The sequence below is a fragment of the Corapipo altera genome, unplaced genomic scaffold (assembly GCF_003945725.1).
Source record: "Corapipo altera isolate COAL_440 unplaced genomic scaffold, ASM394572v1 22b, whole genome shotgun sequence".
NCBI classification, from domain to species: Eukaryota; Metazoa; Chordata; class Aves; order Passeriformes; family Pipridae; genus Corapipo; species Corapipo altera.
The window spans coordinates 23,091,044-23,104,683 of NW_020884876.1; the positions used below are offsets into that span (position 1 = coordinate 23,091,044).

Here is a 13,640-nt window from a genome sequence, read left to right on the forward strand (position 1 = left end):
ATTTGTAGGAACTACAGCATTAGATATTAAAAAACTTGTTGTTGTAAAGGAATCTGTTAGTGAGAATGAGTAAACAGTAATTTGCAATGGTTATTTTAGATTTTCATATCTAGATAAACTGAACTTTTCAGTATCTTTAAAGTTCTTGATATGTTTCCATTAATATGTTAAAATACAAAGGATACGAGTATATTAAAGCCACGTGTTAGAACAGTTTTTTCAAGTACTTTGTATTAAGCAGGTTCCAGATTCTTGCCAACAGTATGTATTGTTGCATTGATCCTTTTAAAGCTTAATATAGAAGATCTGCAAACCTTTATTTGCACATGGAAAAAAAATAAGTAAAGCAAAATATTTCTTGTTTCGTGTAGGCCAGGAAGTTCTTCACAAGCAAAAGGAAAGCATATGCAAGCTGCAGTTTTTCAAGGTTTTACTCTGTTTAAAAATATAGAAAAGCATTTAAATGAGTTTTAAACATATTTTCACATACCTTTAAATTCTTTGGCAAAAAATAGTGTTAGGTCAAGATATTTTGCCTCCTTCCATGATTAAAATATCTTTTGTCTTTCCAAACATTTAAAGCAGAATTGTAGTATGCATAGGTGGGTTGTGAACTGGCAGTTTGGGATTTTTAACTGCATTTCTATATGAAAATCAGTCTTATATCGCCACTCTAGGAATCGTTTCTATTAATTAAACATTAGTGCAAAACCTGCAGACATTACAAAGCATTGGGCTAGTCTTTTAGTCAACTTATGACACCAACTCATCTTTCCTAAAAGATTTAAAAAACCTTTTTGAAGGCTTCTGCTATGATTCTGCTATTTAGTCATCATTAATTTGATCTCTTAAGTTGCACAAAAACCTGTAGTCTTCACCTATGTAAAACCTTGATCCCCATAGAAGCCAAGAAGCTAGTACAACACCAAGAGTTAAAAATAACAGGATTATTATTCATGTTTTTGGAGGTGTGATCTCTCCCAAATTCAGCATAGATTCTGTGGTGATTAGCAGAATAATTTATATAATTTATATTTTTATATAATTTATATAATTTATATAATTGTTTAATTCTGATAATGTTGTCTCCTCTTAATGCGTTTTGCCAACAGAGGATTGCCACCCTGACTGTCACGGTAATTCCTATTGCATGACTTACAGTGTGTTGTAAAACTTCTCCTTTGTGTTGCAACATGTTCATAATTCTGCTAGCTCAGGACATGTCTTCATTGGATGTCATATGGTTCATCATAGCATGTATTTATTTGTTTGTTTGGTGTTCCCATAACAGAAAACCCATTGTTGAAAGCCACTCAACAATGGAACCGATTCTGCTCCTGCTGAATTAATGGCAAAACTTAAGTTTACTTAAGCAAGAAACCAGGAAAACAAAGAACTCAGTACTTTAGGTACACATCTAGGCAGACAGCTGCTTTGGAATTTTTGGTGTATGTTCCTCTCTGTGGGTGTCTACCTGGGAGTCAAGTGAAAACATGAAGCAAGATTTGAGTACCAAACGACCTTATTTTCAGGTTAGAAATTCAGTTCTTTCAAATTGGCTTGTGAAGAAACTTCATTTGGGAGTTTTCAGACCAGATGAAAATTAAACATTTTCTGAAAAGAAGGCTTGCCTCAGTTACTTTACCTACTATAAATAAGTTAAGCAGAAAACCCAAGTATGAGGAATTCTCTTTTCCCATCTTATCAGATCTCAGAAATAAAGTTAAAATTTCCAGGACCTGTCCCTAAATGTGTGGACGACTAAAGACTTCAGTCTTCTTACTCCAGTCAATTTCTGTAGGAGGTTTAGCTGCATCCAGCCAGACACAGTATCTGAGAATAGTGACACCAGGTAGGAGATGTATATAGTCCTGCAGGTTCAGCCACTCCTTAAAGCTGCAGACTTGGTATAAACAGATTATTTTATTCTTCTTTTTTGTTTCAAGTTCTTCACTGCAAGATTGCTGTTAGTTGTATTTTCCCATCTGTACATACCCTTTCTTTATGTTAATTCAGGGGATTTTTAAATGTTGGGGGGGGGGGGGTGTTTAAAGCATCCCCACTATGCACCATCCAGACCAGTATTTGATACGTGGCACTGTGTCCACAATCTGAGGTAGAAATGAAAGAAATTATTCCATGGCGCTTTCACAAAGTACTGGGTATCCCCAAATGCACTTAACATCTTCTAGCAGAATCCTCTTTACAATCGGTTGGAGATTTCTCCTGATCTTCGCTTGTTTTGAGTCAGGCTGTGAGAGCTGTCAAATGTGGCTGAGGTGAGTTTTGGTCTTCCTTCAATTAAGAGAAGCTTTGCCATTTCCTCAATAGGAGCAGAGGACTTCACGATAAAATATGACCTGAACTGTTCTTTTAACACTGTTTTTTGTGGTACCCTTCTGGTTGTTGGAGAGTTGTCATAGATTAACAACTTGTCCATAAATGGTCTTGTTTCCCCTTGTGTTCAAAATCTAACCCATTTTGTTACAGTGGCTGTATTAACATTCACCCTGCACTTACATGGCAAGTTCTTCAGGAATTTATTTAAAAGCTGAGAGGTTTGTATGTTCTGTTTAGGGACCACCAGGACCACCAGGACCCCAAGGACAGCAAGGACCAAAGGTGATCTTCCTTATTTTACCCATTGTATCTTAAGGGTGGAGTGTTTTGTTTTTTCAAATGGTGTATGCACACAGGTAAAAGGAGCTTTCTGGTACAGCTTATTTAACTGTAATTTTACCAAATATGGCATGTTTCCAACTTTGTATCCCGGATTCTTTAACTGTAGCTTTCCAGAATAGGTGCTTTGATTGGTTGCCACACACAGATGCTCAACTAAGAGCCAGAAAAATTAATTAGTACTGAAAGTGTGCGGAAGCATCTAACTCAGGGATCTGCACTGAGGCTGATTCTTAGGACATTGCAAAGTAGCCGCACAACCAGACAGTGGCTCCTATGCCTCACTTCTGGCTGAGTGGGAATGAGGTAGGCAAAACTGTGTGCAAGATACCACTGGACACAGTATGAGTGGATGTGAATGCATCTTTTGTCATGGTGGTACCCACCCAAATAAGTACAGTATTTTCTAATGTTGGTAAAAATTAAAACAGGAGCCTGTGGGCAGGAGCCTGGCTGGAAACCCAGGCCTGCTAATACCACCTGGCTGGTGCTATACATATACCAGAAGGGTTAGTGAGCAGCCCACACAGAGGCAATGAATACCATATGCTGCACTGTTCTATAAAATTTAAATAATAAATTTGCCTATACTTTAAAAAAAAAAAAGTGTTGAAGTTAGTGGACTCTCTCTAAATTGCTTTTAAATTAGTTGCTATATTTCTCTATTTCTTAAATACTAGATATTGCATGTTCCCTCAGTGTCTCTAAGCTCTTCCAAGAGCAAATATGTGCATCTTCAACAACAAAACTAGACATTTCAGTTTTAGACTTCATCCAGTCTTTCATATGGAGGTACATCACAATACACATGTTCATTGTTTTGAGAAATTGTGAGAGACAAAGTTCATTCTTCTGTGTGAAAATTGATAATAGAATACACAGTTAAGTATGCAGAAATTGCTTTTTGCGTTATCATCTACCCAGCATTTCTGCAGCCTGGAGTATATTGTAAAACACAGAGGAGTTGGAGTGTGGAGGAGGTTGTATTCCTTCATATAGGTGAGCATTTTCATTCAAAATCTATTACATAAAGCAGAATTCAACACTATGAGAGTTTGTTTCTGATAGCATAGACTCTACCCATCAGTGTTATTTGCTCTCTTAGAGAATACTTCTCAGGAACTGGTCACAGGACAGTGTTGTGAATGTGAACTCCTTCACTGGCTGACTCATATTAGCCAGGAAAAGAAAAGATGAAGTCTCTGTGTACCTTACATAAGTTGAGAGCCGTGATTCCACATTTGTTGTGGTAGTGGGCAAAGTTTCCATTGGATTGGGGTCTTTTCACTCCTGGGATTTTGTCTTCTTTTTCATTTCTTTTTATGCACTTGTCTGGTCTTTATGCAACCCAAAGTTTGTGTAGTCTTAATTAGCAGGGCTATTTTTTCGATATAGGAATTATACATATGTTGGGTTTTTTGGAGTAATATTCCCTGGCTTTTTTTTGTTCTTAATTATTGCAATTTCTTTGCCTCTTTCCTCAAATGTCTGGGACAACTGGGATAATGCAACTCCATCTTATCTTTTGCAGGGTGAACCAGGATCCCCAGGAACGCCAGGAGTTGATGGAGAGCAGGTACATTATGTGTAAATCGCATAGTGAAGAACATGTGAGCAGTCATAGGTTATTTCAAGAAATTTCTGTGATCCCAAGCTGTAACTTAGATTTCATAATCTAAATTAATACTATTATGATAGTAATTAATAAAGATTATTATTATGTTGCTGCATAGATCACTCTGTGATCTAATAATGTCTGCATTTGTGCATTGTAATAGCAAAGGTATATGCATGCACATGACTTATTCAGCTTATTAGGATCAAAGCTAGAATTCTGTTGGTGTTTCTGGTTTTTTACATAACTTGCTGAATAAGTCCATATTTTAGGGTCTTAAGGGCTCAAAAGGAGATACAGGTGATCCTGGAATGCCTGGAGAAAAGGGAGGAATTGGACTGCCTGGCCTGCCAGTGAGTATGAAAAAATAATTACTTAATTTTAGCTAAAATACTTGTATTTTTTCTCTCTTACATTGTCAGAAGTTTCCAACAGTGCTGATAAATTGCAAATGGGACAGAAAGCACTGGGGAGAAAATTCTGAGATTGTTCTGCAGCTAATCTAGGAGGATGTGTAACACTGTCAGAATTTTTCATTACGCTTACAGTCAAAAACAGTATTGCATTGGGAAGAGGTCTAGAATTGTACCTCTCTTGTAATATACAGCACAACTTGGTCAAGTGTAGCTTGTAGGAAAAAGGAGCTATGTTTTGAACACTTGTCAGGAATTTCAGATGACTTAGATTGAAGAGCAAGAGAAAATGCATCAATATTTATGAGATGGATTCTTCATATATATATATATATATATATATATATGAAATTTCTCAGTAAAAATAGAAACTGTTCTGAAATTGTATCCGTAGTAGAATATATCATGAGTGGAGTGTAAGATTAAGGAATTGTTGGGAATATCCTGCCACAATTGACAGCTATCAATATAAAAGCGTCCCTTTACATTTGTTAACAATTATTTATAAAGTAATCCCAAAACTTTTAAAAAGGGTTTCCTTTATATGTGTGCCATCTTTTTATTTTTTAAAATTAGAATTATTTGCAAATAAATATTGTCATTTCTAGATTGATTGCTAATAAGATTAAAGCTGTTTATAAATGCTGTTTCCTAATGATTTTGTAGGGAGCCAATGGTATGAAAGGTGAAAAAGGAGATGTTGGTTTCCCTGGTGCCCAAGGTCCTTCAGTAAGTCTCAGTGTGGTGTTGCAATGAACACAGGAGTCCAGCAATGGTTCTCCAGCTTTTGATTCTGAACAATACTTCGTATTCATCATGACTGATGTTTCCTGCGAATAAACAGACTTCTGGTCATTGAGCTAAATACAGGTTAAGTTTTAACAGGTTAAGTTTAAGGAATTATATCTTTTCTGTTCTATTCTATCGCCATGAACGACAGTCCTGCTTGCTTCAGTGAAAGCCTTCTGGCTCTGTTATGAATCAAAGTATAAATGGGGGAAAAAAAATCCCCCCACAAACCATAACCTGTCTCAACACCTTATATTCTGGGAATCTCAGAAAGTCCAGTGAGAATCAGACTAGACTGACTTCAGACATGTGACCAGGGTAGTGACTAGTTTTATGAGACCAGACATTCTTCTGATTTTTTTCAAAGCATTGCAAAGGCATTAAAAAACAAACAGAAAAACAAGGAAAGCAACAAAACCAAAAATTAACTACACAAAAAAAACTATACCAAGCAAACAATCTCCCGCAAAGTACCTTTATGATATGGTTGATTAAGATTATCAGAGCACAGTAAGATAGGAGACCTCAAAGCAGTTGTTAACTACCACTACCTTCTCACTGGTGACAGAAGACCTTGGTTCTGAGGAATCAGAGGCTCCCCTGTGTTGTCACAGGACACGATAGGCACCCTGCATCTCTGAGTCTCTTTCTCTGAAATGAAGATTAGTTTGTTACAAATTAATTCACAAAGTCATTCATCTTGTTCTGCTTGTTTTCACCTGAAGGAAGGCTTTCAGTTTTCAGGAGATTTCACAGATGGTGGAATCTGTCTTAGGTTTCAAAGTGCATCTTGTTGCCACTGTTGCCATCACCAGCAGCTAGTGTAGCAGAGTGGTTGTGCATAAGCCTGGAGACCTGATTTAGCATCCCTGCTGCCACTCTGCAGGTTATTATAGCAGCCCTTTGGGATTAAATCCAGGAAGAGAGGTGATATTAAACTGTATATATCATCATAAAATTCCTTCCATGGATTTGTTAGGAACACAGAAAACGAATACAGAATACGCATGTACTAAATGCTGAGCAACCTGATTACCTATTTTAATGGCTTTTGAGAATTCTTGGTATAAGTGGTCTAAACTAAGTAAAAGGAGAGAAAGTGCAATTTTGAAAATATGCCAAAGCCTAGCTTGAATTTAGTATCTTTTCCATTCATCAGTATTGAGGAGGGATAAAATAACACATCATCATCTTCTGTTTCTCTTGATTAAGTAGTACAAGAGAGAACTAAAGAGCACATACCATAAAATGTTAAAATTTCAAGCATCCCTGCTCAGTACTGTTTGTTTTACTGAGATTTTTTTTTCCTGATAGTGTCTTAAAGTGTATCGTAGACCCTAGGAATAAGAATCAGGAGACAGGCAAGCTGCCATATGGCACAGGCAAATCTACACTTTTGGTACCCTGTCTTTCAAATCAAAATACTTCCCATTCCTAAAGGCCTGTCTAGATACACTGTCAATGTTCACTGTTGCATTGCTATTTTTGTAAGTGCTTGCCAACAGAAGGAGGGTCAGTCTGACTTCTGGTATTTTTGCAGGAGTTCTTTACTCTGCATGATTTAATGCCATTTTTTTTATCTGCAGATGATAGGACCACCTGGACCACCAGGGCCACATGGTCCTCCAGGCCCTATGGTAAGCTTCAGAGGAAGAGTGGGGCTAGAAAGGGCTTAAGCCCTCTTGCCACTTTAATACCTGCTTACTAGAAGTGTTATGAGAATACATGGCCACTAAAGAGGGATCTAATTTACAAATTTTTTTGTGTGTCTTAAAATTCATAGGAAGTAAAGAAAAAAGTTTGCACCTGCCTATGTTAGTGTTAATATGCTAATGATCTGGTTCAACCTAAGAATCAGATGTTTACAGGTGCTTTATTGACAGCTGCATTTTGTTTGTGATTACAAAAATATAGGTGCAACTTGCACCCCCATAAAGCAACAAACCCTTAAAAAATGGTGGTGTATTTTTGTAATGAAAATAGTATCTTTATTTTCAGGGACCTCATGGACTTCCTGGCCCCAAGGTAAATTAATACCTGTCTTGAATAGTCATGCTCTCAGTGTCTGCAAAGTGTCGTGCTTCGCTCTTTAACACACGCAGCTATGTTTTGTCATGTCTCATTTGATAAATGTTTCTGATATTCTTAAACCTTAAAGCAGATTTTAATATCAACAGACAGCTTAAAAGCTTTTTAAATTTTCTGTGATACTTTCTGAGTAGTATTTCTCCTCAGCATTAGCTGAGTTCCTTTTCTGTATTAATATTTGTGATATGGCACTGAATTATTTAGTTTCCTGTTTATGGGCAAGCTACTATTGTACTTGGAATTACTTTGGAACACAGAAACATATTACAGGCTCAGGAAATGGAGTCAGATAAACTCTATTTACACTCTCTTGTATCTCCTACTTCTTCCAGTGTGCATGGCCTTTCACCTTCTTAGGCACCATGTATTTTGCTGAGCAGTTCCTTCACATGTTATGCTATTTCACCATCACAAGCTGATGGGTGTATTTTCATGTTTTCCAAACTGAAATTCCTGATCAGGCAGGTCTGCAATGCTATTTGAACAGTTACCATAGCATATTACACAAAGATATACTGTAGGGACTCAGTGATAACAGCTCAGGAGGGTAGAAGTGAATTTTGGCAGAGTTGAATATTTTAATTTGTGCTTTAATTCAGTAATCACTAGTAAGCTAAAATTGAGCATGACACTATAGCATAGCATTTGTTAAGGCCAGTGGTCTTGTCAGGATGAACAAGAACATTTGAATCACCATGACTCCCTAATCACATCTACCTTTCCCAAAAAGTAAGGAAGAGAAGGAGAGGGCTTTTCTTGTTTAATTTTTGGAATTTGTTTTGACTCCTTATGAGACTGTTCATGTTACCTTGGCTCAAAAAGCCCAAGTCATAAATCATTTTTTGAAATCAAGTCTGTTCCATCTTAGCACCAGCCCTGCCTTACCTCAGGCTTTTGGCCTGAGACTCAGGCTTTTGTGGGATTTCTCAGGTCTGTTTCCAAAACTTCAGCTTCAGTGCTACTGCTCTAAAAGTCACATCGAGTCAAATAGAAGAAGAATGAAGAAATGACTACTTAGGCAGGGTGCAGATGATGTCTGGAGTTACTTAAAGGAGCAGACTAGGTTCTATTGAGATATTTTTTTTTAAATATGAATATGGTATAAGGTAACATAATACATTGAAGAGAAAACTAGGAATGAGGCCATAGGGAACAACCTGGATGAAGAACCCATGTATTTCTGTTTCCCTAAAGAGTCAAGTGTGACTGAGCAGCCCTCATACTGATGTAGTTTTTCATTATGGGAGAATGTTATCCTCTTAGTGATGTTTAATATAATAACCTGTGCATAATTTAACAATCAGAACAAGACAAAGTGCCATTTCTTAGTTGTTAAAACTTCTCTGTATGAAGACAGAAACTATGGACCTCCCAAATAGCTTAGCATTGTGTAACCCATGCTGCTTTTAATTTGTTACTGTTTAATTGTGTATGCTTAAAGGTTTAAAATATCTTTATGTAAGATTTTGCTGCAAATTCCGGTTTGCTGTAAGGAAAAGTATTGCTTCCTCACCAAATATGCTTTTCAGGAGATCCCACTGTAGAAACCTACAGTTTTGAGGCTTACTTTTCTGAACATTTTCTTTCAATTGGAATTATCTGCATAGGGTGGTTTATGGGATTTGAGGGATTTCCAAAACCCCCTGAAACTCATTCTTAATTCAAACCATCTAACTATAGTGGCAATTATTAGGAAAAGAATTAAAAAATGTGTTACTCCCGAGTTTCCTGTAGGTTTTTTCACACAGATTTTAAATTTCCAGCAGACACCTCCCAAGTGCTTTTGCCCAGTATTGTATTAGTATGTTAATTGGCAGTAAACTGAGAAGGTTGAATTTGTGTCCTTGTTTCAAACCGGAATTTGCAACTATTTCTGAGTCTGGCTTCTTCTATCCCAGCTTAAGCATCCATTATAGCACCAAAAATTTGGCATTTATACTTTTACATTTAGGGTGAACCAGGGTTAAATGGTCTTAAAGGATTGAAGGGTGAACCAGGTCAAAAGGGTGACAGAGGGCCCCTTGGTCTTCCAGTAAGTAAAAAACCCCAACTATTCAATCTCAGTGGAAATCACAAACTTTTATTTCTACTCCTGATGAACAACTCTGAATTACTTAGTAGCATCTACAGAATATACCATGTTAGAGCAGAGCATAAGTCTTGTTTCGTTTTGTCCCAAATCTGTGCTATTGTACAAAGTAATGTCCTGTAACACCAGTGCTGTCAGGTTTGGTTTTTTTGTTATGTGTCAGTTGAGAGTCTTCAGTGTCATAAGGATGCCATCACCCCCATTACATTAGTCATACCGTTATTTAAGTGTTGCATGGTGTTTGCGTTAGAAAAGGAATCTTCCCTTTCCTCCGTCTCCTCAGTTATTCTTCCTTTGATTGACCTGCTGTTAAAATGGAGAAGTCTAACTGAGGAAGGTTAAAAATTGGTTTAGGGAATTTAATTTTTTTTTCACTGATTGTTATTTTTTCCTCCTTCTTTAGAAAATTTCCATTCTGAGTGTTTGGCGTAAATTTTTTCTTAGAAGGAAATGAAGAACCCTAAAAATATGGCAACATTAATGTGTTAAAATTTAGGATAATGAAATAACAAATACTTTATGTGTTTGAAAGCATGCTGAAAAGATAGCTTTACTTTTTTTCTTGCAAAAGGAGTTCATTTTTCCTTTTGTTGTTATGTTGTATGAGGATTATTCCCTGTGATTACATTGTTAACAGTAAAATGGAGAAAAAACACTTAGGAGACCCAAAGGAACAAACCCCTCTGATTAATATTTTCGAGAATTATGTGTGAGGCCCCTGAAAAAGGTCAGCTTCACTGAGAATTTTAGTTTTAATTTATTTTGAGAAAAAAAATCATTTTCACATTGACAGTCACGCCTCTGTAGAGAGTGTGTTTTGGAGGCCTGAGCCAACACTCTGAAAATGGCTAAAAGGTAGAAGAAAGTTTTATTTCTTCCAGAAATGTTTGTTCTAACACAGAACAAAATATGCTATTAGTTTTTCAAATTTACATAGATCTTGTCTTCTACTGCTTATTGCTTCTAAATGTAATTTTCAGGAGCAAAGTCGAAGATTTTGATGTTCCATGGCTCATTTTATTGAGTTGGGTGGAGTTTTTTAGTTGATGTTTTTTTTGGTTTGGTTTGGTTTTTTTCTGGGGGAGTGTCCCACAGATTATTCCCTATGTCCCGACTAGTGTTGTCCCGCCTTGCTCGCACTGCAGCGCTCTCGCTGCTGCTCTGTTATTCCCACACAATCCACGAGGCGTCACCCCATCCCCAAGGATGCTGAGACACGTAGCCCAGAGTGCCGGGTGCTGTTGTTGCAGCCCTTGACTGTGCTCTGAACTGGGAGTATATTGGGAAAACAGGAAATGTGATTGTCTCCGGGGCTCTTGGAAATGAATGAGGCCATTGTAGTCAGGATCCAGATTTTGTTGGCTGCATAATGCAGTATTCTTACACTTAAATATTTCCTATCACAGTTAACACACATTTTTCTTCTTTTGTGTATAGTATTCAGTACTGTCGTTATTTACAAATTAGAAAGCATGCAAGTAAATTACAAAGTAAATATTTGTGTGTTAAGGCTCAAAACCACCCTAACATCTGGTGTTTGTAGCACTCCTATAGCTTGACAATATTCTGGTCTAATATACCGTGATGTGAGGACAGGGGTGGGTCAGTGATGTGACACTAAAGTGAGAACAGAATCAGGCTCCTGATGTTTTATGTGAATTTTTAACTAACAACGATGTAGTAATGTGATACCCATTCCAGAACCCTGTCACAACTTGTACTGTACGTTTGAATTATGTTTATTCATCAGTACCAGTTACTAATCTCATGTTCTTGTCATTGGTGTTGTACCCATCATCCATGCTTCCACCTAACCACACAGGGAGCATCTGGCTTAGACGGAAAGCCAGGACCCCGGGTGAGTCCCTTGTCTTTCTGTGTCACTCTTCGTTACTGAGTCCGTGTCCTTCCCAGGGGCTCTGCCAGCCATGCTCACACACTGCACAGAGGAAGAAAGGCCAAATGCTGCAGGCATTTTCCATGCTGTATTAGAGGGGGCTTCAGACAGACTCTTAGGGCAAAACGTGTGGGAAGGATAGTATAATTCTCTGTAGAAGGAGTTCTGAACATTAAAAAGGCAGTTTAGTTTTGATTTTTGGTTGGACAGTTGCCTTAGTTGGGTTGTTTATTTTCTTGAGTAAGGTTAGGGATTAAGGTTAGGGATCTGACTAGAAGGATGGTTTACCTCGTAACAGGAAAGGTTATAGGTGAAGTTTTGAAAGCCAAATGGATTTGTTCAGCTAGGTCCCACCACAATTAAGTTTGAATTTTCAGCCAGTGAAGACTGATTCCATGTTAGTTCTTGGCTAGAAGACAGCTATTAAAACTAAAGAGTTGCAAGAATGAGACTTTGCTCTTACCCTCTTTGTTTCCTTTTGCAGGGTATAGATGGCTCAGTTGGTCCCCATGGCCCTGCAGGTCCTAAAGGAGACAGAGTAAGTATATGTTCTGTGTGCTTCTCTTTACCAAGTGACTGTCACAATGGAAAAATCTCATATGGGTACTTATATTTTACCTTTATTTATATTTAGATGTTGCTAAACACAACAGTATCTCATCTATGTAAGGATCAGCCCAGAACTATATGCGTTCTAGTTACACATGCATTTATCTGTTTAAGAGTTGACACTGTAACTCATTAGCTTCAGAGGACCTGGTATTTTGAAATGACTAATCAGTAAGAAATTGACAGCACTTTCAAGTTCACAGTACCACGCAGAAGGTAATTTTTGTTGGCTTCATTATTTTGTGTAAATTGAAAGAATAAACTGGGACAAAATATAATGTGATCTGATTACATAAGAATGCAATGGCAAAAAAAGAAGAGTATTTCTCTCCTGTATGCACTTAACTGTTTTTATCCAGGAAAAGAGTCTCCAAGCTCTGTAAAATTTAAAATTTTCTTCCTTTTTTTTTTTAAACTTAGAAGATAGGAACCCTCCTTTTTAATTTGAAATATTCACAATAAATTTTCTCTGTGAAAATAGGATAGAAACTCTTAATCTTTAAGTGTGAGCCTGTCACCTTTAACAATACAACCATCCACATATACAACAAACCAGAAGATGATACCTCATACAAACTAAAACCTCCAGGGAGTTGCCAGTCCAGAATTTTGTCTCTTTGACTTTCTCACTTTAACAAAACAACTGTGCTAAAGCAACTTCAGACTTGCTGTATTAAGGACAGAGCCACATGGCAGAGGTCCAGTTAGCTTCAACAGCAATACGTCTGAGAAAGGTATGATTCATTTTTACAGAGCCGTGTACTGAGAAATAAATTCAAAACATGCAGCATAGTCCAAAGTAGGAACAGTAGACTGTAGTTACCACTCAGGTTAGTTACCACTCAGGTTAGTTAACTATCTGAAGGACTTGGGAATTTCTAATCCCCTAGAATTTTTCTAGGGGATTACAGGTTCAATTATCTTTTTTTTCAACTATTTCTTCAATCACCTCTGTAAAAAGATAGTTGAACATCATCCTCTGATCTTCAGTAAATAATTTAGATGAGATATGCATGTAGACGTATATAAAAATAGCATTTTATTCTTGCATTATAAGCTTTTATGTTAAAGGATATGCACACATACTACCAGTTGAAATGTCTTTGAAAAACAATGTGCTATAAAATAAACTATTCTTCTAGTCTGTGGAAAATAACTGTTAATATTTTTTCTTGTGGGAGTGTGCAGTCATAAGAAGTCATACTCTGGATCTAGAATCAGCCCTACTGTGGCTGTTGACAAATAGTAGTTAGAAAGGGGGTAGGAATGGCTGCGATGTAAATCAGTTCAATAATTGCGTGAGCACAGAGGGAGAGATTTGCGAAAATATAGAGTCTAAGGTGTGCAAGAAATTCCTGCACACCCACTATTTTCTGTGTAGCTAAATGAATAGGAGGAAGTTCACAAGACAAATGGAAGGTTTTTTCCCAAGCAATCAACTAGCAAGATTATTGCTGTAAT

At 37.1% G+C, this 13,640-nt stretch overlaps 1 protein-coding gene across 5 annotated transcripts in view; it reads left to right on the plus strand.

Annotated features, from left to right (window-relative positions):
• Window positions 1-13,640, plus strand: part of COL25A1 (collagen type XXV alpha 1 chain) — a 313,397-nt gene that overhangs the window by 279,134 nt on the left and 20,623 nt on the right. For all 5 annotated transcript variants that reach the window (XM_027636119.1, XM_027636120.1, XM_027636123.1 and 2 more), the window contains 8 exons: window positions 1,113-1,136; window positions 2,578-2,622; window positions 4,211-4,255; window positions 4,567-4,647; window positions 5,374-5,436; window positions 7,083-7,133; window positions 7,495-7,521; window positions 12,055-12,108. In XM_027636119.1, coding sequence (XP_027491920.1) covers window positions 1,113-1,136; window positions 2,578-2,622; window positions 4,211-4,255; window positions 4,567-4,647; window positions 5,374-5,436; window positions 7,083-7,133; window positions 7,495-7,521; window positions 12,055-12,108 — 390 coding nt within the window. The remainder of the gene's footprint in view (window positions 1-1,112; window positions 1,137-2,577; window positions 2,623-4,210; window positions 4,256-4,566; window positions 4,648-5,373; window positions 5,437-7,082; window positions 7,134-7,494; window positions 7,522-12,054; window positions 12,109-13,640) is intronic.